Genomic DNA, 9,487 nt, shown 5'->3' on the forward strand with positions numbered 1-9,487 from the left:
TCTCTCACAACAAATTAGCCAGAAAAGTATTTCAGCTTGTGTGAGATTGGTAGATCCGATCTAGTATGTATTGTTTTGCGTTCGGAAGAAGCAAATTGCCTGCTTCGAGTGGGCCTAAAGCTGGCAAGCAGCGGGAGCTCAATTGCGGGCGCACGCCGTTTCCACCCAAAAGCGCCTAGCTACGCTTTCCATAAAACAACGACCTACTTAATGCGCTTCCAAATATGGAATATGCATTCAGATCGCACATATCCTGCACGCTCGTGCCGTAGTAAAGTTCAAAATAAAAAAAGAAGACCAAAACCAAGAAACTCTTTGTGGTTTAATATTAAGAATAACATAAGATAAAATTACAGATATAGATTTCTATTCTTATCCTTTTCTATTTGAATTAGGATTCCTACCCAAGTTACTTAGAGTCAGAGTGATCTATTAGGATTATAATTCTTAGCTATTTAGGTTACATCAAGAAGCCTTGCATATGTTATATATAAATAGAAGAGTTGTAGAGAGATGTTATATTTAAAGCAAAAGAGTTGTTGAGAGATGAACAAAGATAGTTTCCACATTCACAGAGTTAGTTAAGAAGAGGTGTATAAAAAAAAACATGATGAAATTTTGGCTCTTTAATATTAGGTATAGATATAGATATAGATATAGATATAGATATAGATATAGATATAGATATAGATATAGATATAGATATAGATATAGATATAGATGATAATCATTAATTAAAAATAGAATGTTAATTAGAACTTGTGTAATTGGCACACAAGCACTAATCAACATATTATCAATTATTGAAATTAGTGTTCTATAAAAAAAATTTATTGAAATTAGTCTTGCTATCATAGTTACTAAATAATAATATGATATACTAATATTTTTAATTTATTTACTAATGATAAAGATTAGAAAATATGGGCAAGCTTGTTTAGAATTTTTTTACAAACGAGCTCGTTCTGCATCTATAAAGAATATTACCTTGTGCCGAATATTTCTGTCTACATTATCGTGAACTAAACACCACTTGTTTATTGACAATCATCTCCTATCTAGAGGTATCCACCAATCCAAACATTAAGATAAGTCTTTGGTCGGCAAAATGTTTGATGGAAACTACCCACTAAATGAAAACATGGAAACCAATTCAAAAAAACATATTTTAGTCATTTAAAAAAAATTAAACTTGGCACATTCATAGTGCATACAAATATGTACTCACATGAAAAAAGTTAAGATGCAAACTAAAACTAGAAAAAATCATAGAAAATGACAAATATGGAATATCATCTTTTAGTGCGCATAAACCTAAAATTTGTTATCTTCGTATGAATTTCTCCAATAAGAGTTTGAATTTTAACTTTTGTACGTGAGTACATATTATATACTATGAATATACTATGAATAAACTAAGTTTAATTTTTTTAACAACTAAAATATGTTTTTTTATTGATTTTCATATTTCCACCAAACTTGTGGTTTCCATCAAATGTTTTGCATTCTCTTCGGCAGGTCCGCAGGTGCAATGGTGTATGGCGAACTGGCGATGGCAACATGAGACCTTCCCTCAGTAGGACGTCGGCGCGTGTCCTACAGACAGAGATGGTACGGCGCCGCATCGGTTGGCTCGTCGTCGACACGAGTCAAAGGGCCGACGGTATTAAAGCTGCACGCTGCAGACTTGAATGCAAAGCAAGGGCGCGTGTGGTGAGCTTGTTGGGTGGTGGAGCCTTTCTCCTTGGTGCCTTTCTCCTCCTCTCTCCTCTAGTCCTCTGTGCGCACTGCAGCTTCAGCCCAGTGAAGTGAAGTGCTGCTCTACCAGCATTTTTTTTTTTGAAAGACTCTACCAGCCGCTTGCTCACCTTTCCCTTTCTCGGGTAGCTCGCCATTTTTTTAAATCAGCACGGCGAGCTGAGCAGAGCAGCACTGCAGCAGCCAGCGAGTGAGTGTGAGCTCCCACTTCCATTGCCTGCTTGCTTCTGCTCCCCTGCATCCAGTCCAGCGGGCGCCGCCGGCACAGCGAACTCGCCGGCGAACATGAAGGGCGTCGACGATGCGTTCCTCGGCGTCGGCGACAAGCCGTGCGTCCCCTCCTCTCATCCTCCCCCACCTCTCTTGTCCTTTCGGTTTTGTTCTTTTACTGTCCTGTTCGGTTGTATTATTCTTGTTCTCTGCTAGGACAAGAATCTAGATTCGGGCCTGCATTTGAATATGCCTCACGCATCCTACTGCTACTTTTATTTATTCCCTTTTTTCCTTTATATAAGGGATGCTGTCTTTTGCTTAGGAACCAATTATTTACCTGCAGCAAAGTTACTATATATACTACTCCAAGCATGATTTCACCCTTTTTGTTATGAATGAAAAATATGGATCCTTATGATTCTGGAAGTGAATCTGGGATGCTAGGGGGGGAATGGCTACCATGATGCTGAAACTGAAAGCTGAATGTACCATTTAATCTGGCCAATTTACTTTCTCTATTTCACCCCTACTCTGTAAAAAAAATGTTGTTCCCATTTCCAGAGGGATGTCCATTTGGTGCATTGTTGGGAGCAGTCTGGTCCCAGTTGCAAAACCCCAGCACGGCAAGTTCTACACCGGCAGCACCTACATCATACTGAATGTATGTACTCCTATCTCTGCGCCAATCAGTCTCTCCAGGTGTGAAATTGTGTAGCTCGTTGCCAATTTACGCCGCTTGAGTTCACATGTTCTGTATTTTCTCAGACAGCCGAGCTGAAATCCGGGTTTCGCCGACACGATGTGCATTACTGGGTTGGGGAGGAGTCCAAAGAGGTGTGTGCTCTTGAATCTTGAATTCTTGATGCATCAACAATGGTCCCCCAAATCAAGACTTTTGCTTTGCTGTGCCTTTTTTTGGTTATGACTTTGTTTGTGTCCTCTGCACTGGGTTGTGGTTCTGGTCACCTAGGAAGATTGTCTCATGGCCTCAGACAAGGCCGTTGAGTTGGACGCGGCACTGGGCTCCAGCACGGTCCAGTACAGGGAGACACAGGGCGAAGAATCTGACAAGTTCTTGTCATACTTCAAACCGTGTGTCATCCCAGTACAAGGCTGCTTCTTTTCGCACCTGAAAGGATCTGGTGATAGATCCAACGCCGCCACGATGTTTAGGTGCGAAGGAGAGCACGTTGCTCGCGTCACGCAAGTAAGAGGTCTACTATCTCAAGATTTTCATTCGTTTGCTGAAATGCTGATGCAAGACAAACCTGCTGTGTTTCTAATCCTGTCTCAGGTACCGTTTTCACGGTCCTCTCTGGATCACAAATCGGTCTTTATTGTGGACACGCCGTCAAAGATTTTCCTTTTCAGTGGCTGTAATTCTAGTATGCAAACAAGGGCTAAAGCATTGGATGTTGTTAAGCATCTGAAGGAGAACCGACACTCAGGCAGATGTGAGATCGCGGCAATAGGTACAGCTATAGACAATTGATCTTGCAAAATAGTGGCTGGAAAGATGCTAGCTCTAATTTTGTTTACATTGTCACTGATTGTAGAGGATGGAAAGCTTGTTGGTGATTCTGATGCTGGAGAGTTCTGGAACCTGTTTGGAGGCTATGCGCCTATTCCTCGTGATTTACCTGACACAGTCAAGGAAGAGCCACCAACTGCACCATCCAAAAAACTTTTTTGGTAATTACTCCCTGCTTAATTTAGACTTAACTAGCCTGAAGTTGCACGTCGCGAGATGTTTGGTATGCTTTCCTGCCTGCAGGATCAATAAGAGAAACCTTGTTCCATTGGAGGCACATTTGTTAGATAGAGAAATGCTGAACTCAGACAGAAGTTACATGCTGGACTGCAGCACTGAAATATTCATTTGGATGGGGATGACAACACTGGTTTCGGAGAGGAAGTCATCTGTTACTGTCCTAGAAGTAAGCAGATGAAACCTCATTATATTCCTTTCTTCTTCTATTACTACAGGCGTTCAATGTTTGAAACCAATATCTTTTCATTTCTCTAGGATTATGTGCACTCCCAGGGCAGGTCATTCAACGTTGTCACATTTATTATGACAGAAGGCCATGAAACTGTTGATTTTAAGCTGCACTTTCAGCATTGGCCCAGGAATGTTGAGCTAAAGTTATATGAGGCTGGCCGAGAGAAAGTGGCAGGTGTGAGGACCATGGTGATTTTGTCCATCAATTGTTTTCATCTAGAACATTGTAAAGTCGTGATAGGGTCTGATGCCAGATCATGGTACAGCTATTTTCAAGTATCAGGGCTATGATGTCACAGAAATTCCAGAGGATAAACCTCAGCAGCTCATCAGTTGTAATGGCAGTCTGAAGGTAATGTTCCCTACCTAGGTGTTGATATGTGTGTACCATTTTAAAAAACATTAAAATTGATTGCAGGTGTGGTTGGTAGACCATGGTTGTACAAACCTCCTTAGCACTGAGGACCAGGAGCAATTGTACACTGGAGACTGTTATATCATACGGTACAGCTATGTGGAAGATGGAAAAGATTACCATCTGTTCTTTGCCTGGTCCGGTAAGAATAGTGTAAAGGTATGTTCTTCGTGCATGGAACCTTTTAATATATCAAAGAAAAGGCTGTTGAAAACATGGCCACAACTATTAGGATCCAGATCTATTGCTTGGCTCTGTTTGCACATACATGTGTGGCAATTGTTCAGTGTTTTGCATGTTACTTAACCTGTGCATTTACCTGCAGGACGATAGCATGGTGGCAACATCGTTAATGTCTAGCATGGCTGGTTCAGTCAAAGGGCATCCAGTTGTGGTCAGCTAATTCAGCCTTTCACCCCTAAAAAGTTCCACATATGTTCACTTGCTGTTTTATTACTTTATTTGCAACATGTATCTCAGGCACAAGTTTTTGAGGGCAGAGAACCAGAATTGTTTTTCTCAGTGTTCAGGTCACTAATCATATTCAAGGTACGCAATGCGTGTTCATAAGTGTTTTGTTCTGCAGTCAATGCACTTGAATATTAATTAGAAAAATAGGAGCGAAGCAAATGCATAACATGGAAATTAATACTTCGAGTCAGTGCAAAACTTGGATATTAATACTTGAATTTGTTGTCTTATTTTCTTTCCAGGGGGGCAGGAGTGCTGCATATAAGAATTCTGTTCTACAGAAAAATCCTAGAAATGGATATCATCAGAAGGAAGGAGTCGCCCTGTTCCGTGTTCAAGGTCTTAAACATGATTGTGTGCAGGCCATTCAAGTTGATCTGGTGAGTTTGCTAAACATAAGGACCATACACACACAATCAGCTTCATAACCTGAATCATACATACATTACTTTGATGCTGCTCTAAAATCTTTTCCTGTGCATGGATTACTTAACTAAATGCAGGTTGCAAGTTCACTTAATTCCTCACACTGTTATATTTTGCAAGACAACGGTTTGTTCCTTACCTGGTTAGGAGGCCTCTCTTCACGAAACGATCATAATATACTTGACATGATGATGAGCAAGTTGTGTGTAAGGAGAATATGGCATGCAAATCCTTCTTTTCTTCTCAGTGATGATGTTGAATCTTTACAGACCATGTACATTCTCTTCTGAACTATTGTAGCACCATTTTTGCAGCCGATGAAACAGTCCTTGGTTGTCAGAGAAGGCTCTGAACCGGATCACTTCTGGAAAGCTTTGGGAGGACGATCAGAGTACTCGAAAGAGAAGCGTGTGAAGGGTTGGCCTGCAGATCCACATCTGTATGCTTGTAGATTTGAACAAGGTATGCAGACATTTTACACTGAACTTTAGATAATATCGTTGCATAGAATGTGTCTCTAAGCCCAAAGGATGATCTCTTTGCAGGTTTGCTCAAGGTGAGTGCTACCTTACTCCTTCCAATGATCGGCTAACTAGTATCTTGCAGGATCTGAAGCATGCCAAATAAACCCTGTTTTTTTAATAAAAAAATAAACCATGTTGTGGTTCATATCTTTAAGGTCAAGGAGGTATTCAGCTTCTGTCAGGACGACCTGGCAACTGAAGAAACATTGATTCTGGATTGCAATGACGAAATCTACGTTTGGGTTGGGCTACACTCGGATATTACATCCAAGGAGCAAGCTCTCAATATTGGCAAGGTCACTAGTGATTCAGAACTATGATTTGTTATTATTGATTCAGGAACAACGCCCTTTGAAACCTGAGTTCTCTGTTTGTTTCTACATTCCTGCAGATGTTCCTTCAGGATAGCGCTACTAACGGTGGAAGATCGATCGAAAAAACAGTGTATGCAATCACAGAAGGGGATGAGCCTGTATTTTTCAGAAACTTTTTCAGCTGGGACAATTCAAAGCAATCATCTGTAAGTTCAGAGCACACACAAATGGTGGACAATTCAAGATCTCATAAACTGCATCTCTGCAGTTCATCGATCAATGCATAAACAAACTCACCGGATGACAAGTCTGGTTTCTGTTGTACATGTAGATGGTTGGCAACTCATTTGAGAGGAAGCTGGCCGTCCTGAAAGGGGTCTCTCCAAAACTAGAGGTATTTGGCTACTTCTGAATGCTGCTAATTCATTCAGCCCCATATAGAGCAAAGAAACTGAACCGCTCAGTCTAGACAGATAGCCAGCCTATCCTTAATGCTCTGTTTGACTAGATTCCTCTGTAAAATTCCTACGTTATTGTCATGATATTGAGAGTTGAGAATTGAGACTGTCTGTGATGCAGGCACCGGACAGAAGTATGCGCAGGCTGCCGTCGAGGAGGCCTGGGATATCGTCGGAGCCGACCACACCGGAGCACCAGCACCAGCAGCAGCTGACGGCGAGGAGGGCTTTCGGCTCCGCGTCTGCTGGGAGGTTTGTCAGGGAGCGCTCTCCAGCTGCCGCACCGCCAACGTCATCGCCATCTCCCAAAAGCCGTTCCTCGTCCTCGACGTCGTCGACGCCCACCGCAGTGGCACGGCGGCTCTTCCCTGCCTCGGTGCACGCGTCGGAGGCCGTGCACGTGGTCTCCACGGGGACAGCTCGACGACGGTGATAGCTGGCCGGAAGACGTTAGCCGTTGTGTAATCGTGCACGATTGAACCATCTAGAGTTGTACTAGACGATGGAGTTGTACCACCGGCGTAAGTACGTGTTTGTATACAGAATTTGCCTGTCACACACTGAAAGTTTCTATTTTGGAGTGTGAATTGTCGCCACTAAAAATAAGAAAACTAATAGGTTTCTCAGGTCGGAGCGAGGACGTCCGGCCCTCGCGTACTACGCCTGCTGACTGCGTTGCTCCGTTTCCAGTACATGCGTGCGGCGTGCGCCCACACGGGCCGATTTGTGGGCTTGTGGCCGCTCCGTTTCCTGCGCCTGCTGCTCGCGTCCTCTCCCCGCTCTCACATGCATGCACCGGGGCCTAGCAAGTGGCTAGTCGGTCTCACTGCATCAAGTACACTTGAAACATCTGGATAAAAAATTTGCATCTTACGTCTAAAATAGATGAAACATTTATGATATACACTTGAAACTTTATTGTAACATGTCCAACATCCCGATCTACTTTTGAAACATCCAGATGTAACACTTGCAACATACAAAAAGAAGACAGATGAAACACTTGGAAAATACGTCTGAAACACTTGTAAAAAAAACACTTGAAAATACTTGAAAAACCATTACAAACATTCGCAACATCCGATAAACACGCTTACAACATAAGTGTGTCACATATGCAACATCTAGATAAACACACTTACAACATACGTCCGAAAAAACAAATAAAACATTAGGATAGACGCTTGCAACATACGTGTACAACCATTGCAACATATGCAACATCTTAATCTAAGTTTGCAACATCCGTACGAAACGCTTGCAAGATATCTCTAAAACATCTGAAACATTTGAATTTTACACTTGCAACATGCATCGTATCCCGGTGTGGCCTCCTTCACTGTCTGCATCGGAGCGCTGGCGCGCCGCCGCCTTAGCAGGAGGCGACGCCGGAGGGCTTCTGCGCCAGGGCCCGATGCTTCTCCTCGTGTTGGCAACGGCTGTTGGCGTCGTCGGGCGACGTAGGCAGGGGAGCAGGAGCAGCGGGGTGGGCGGGCGGAACAGGAGCAGCAGGGCGGGCGCGCAGAGCAGGAGCAGCAGGGCGGACGCGTGGAGCAAGAGCAGTGCCGGGAGCAGCATCAGGAGTGGCTGGACGGGCGCGCGGAACAGGAGTAGGGGTCGGGGCAGCCTTGGTCCAAGGTGTAAAACATCGCGGCGGATGCAGCGGATGCGAATGGAGAAAATATCGAAGTTTTTTTTTTTAAACAGTGCATGCCGTGATGAAGGGAGCAGGCCTGTGAAGCGGTCCGCAGGAAGGATCCTGTTCTCACATTGTGTTAAAAAAATGGTTCCTCACATTTCTAAAACTTTTCCAACATTTAGTTAATAGCTGACCATTTAATTATATTTTTTTTGCCAAAATAAATGTCTGGTATCTGTTATGAAATTTCGTTTGTCGTATTTGTCTAGTATCTGTTATGAAATTTCGTTTGTCGTATTCATGCTCAATTAACAGTATTAGTGTTTTATAGTGCAAAATTCTAATTTCGAAATTCGGTAGGTTTCGTTTGAATTATTTTTCATGTATAAAAAAGTATGGGACTCAAATATATTCTAGCTGAGCCCAACTCATTTTATTTCTCTTGTGCTCTCTCCCAAACCGGCCGAGACTCCTATTCTCCACTTGGCCTAGCCCATCTGACTAACTGGGGCGCCGTTTGTCGTCTCCTCTCCGGTCACTCGGGTGTTGTCTGCCTTTTTCTGTTTTTTTTTATCTTTTTCCTCAGTGTTTGGTAAGCTTGAGGTTACTAATATGTACTGTCATTAATTCCCTTTTAATGAAAAAATACATGCTTTGCAAGGTCGCAAAAATATGATTGCTATACTACCGAAACAAGCTAAGAGCATCTCCAGTAGTTTCCACGTGGGGGTTAGATCCCGGATACCCATAGCAGATCATATAGGCTACGCCCCTAGGGGCGACCTAGCCCACAAGACGAAGCCCTGCGGGGCACGACTCTTCTCGGTGCCTCCCGCAAGACACCGGGAAGATATCCTGAAGATACTACGAGATCTGTTAGGATACGTATGATCCCAAGATTCCTATAATCAGTTATTACTTTCCGGTTATCTCTCAGATCTAACCGACTTGTAACCCTGCTCCCCAGACTATATAAGGCGGACAGGGAGCCCCTCCAAACTCACGCAATATCATACGATAGCTAATACAAACCAACAGACCACAGGAGTAGGGTATTACGTCACACTGACGGTCTGAACCTATCTAACTCGTGTGTCTCTGTTGCCTTCTTGTTCTTGATCTCACGCTTATCTGTCGACCAATCTACCTTCGTGGGATACCCCTCGGAGGACTGCCGACGATATTCTGTCGACAGTTGGCGTGCCAGGTAGGGGTTTGCGTGCTGTTTTCTTGTCGAACAAGATGGCTTTTCCATAGGCGCTTCGTC

General features: G+C 43.2%; 1 protein-coding gene across 2 annotated transcripts; it reads left to right on the forward strand.

The window, feature by feature from the left end:
* The first annotated feature begins 1,733 nt into the window (after positions 1-1,733).
* Positions 1,734-7,192, forward strand: LOC136517361 (villin-1-like). 2 transcript variants are annotated; one of them, XM_066510912.1, is made up of 20 exons: positions 1,737-2,087; positions 2,533-2,632; positions 2,737-2,805; positions 2,942-3,178; positions 3,266-3,443; positions 3,528-3,663; positions 3,746-3,908; positions 3,998-4,148; positions 4,240-4,325; positions 4,392-4,547; positions 4,714-4,782; positions 4,869-4,937; positions 5,102-5,239; positions 5,363-5,491; positions 5,600-5,747; positions 5,831-5,841; positions 5,965-6,105; positions 6,201-6,329; positions 6,455-6,517; positions 6,703-7,192. In XM_066510912.1, the coding sequence occupies exons 1-20, from the start codon at positions 2,044-2,046 to the stop codon at positions 7,012-7,014; spliced, it is 2,529 nt and encodes an 842-aa protein (XP_066367009.1). In that variant the 5' UTR covers positions 1,737-2,043; the 3' UTR covers positions 7,015-7,192. The 2 variants fall into 2 exon arrangements, with proteins under 2 accessions (XP_066367008.1, XP_066367009.1); XM_066510911.1 differs by having other exon boundaries at positions 1,734-2,087; positions 2,942-3,443.
* The last annotated feature ends 2,295 nt before the right edge of the window (positions 7,193-9,487 follow it).

The sequence above is a fragment of the Miscanthus floridulus genome, chromosome 17 (assembly GCF_019320115.1).
Source record: "Miscanthus floridulus cultivar M001 chromosome 17, ASM1932011v1, whole genome shotgun sequence".
Lineage (NCBI taxonomy): Eukaryota > Viridiplantae > Streptophyta > Magnoliopsida > Poales > Poaceae > Miscanthus > Miscanthus floridulus.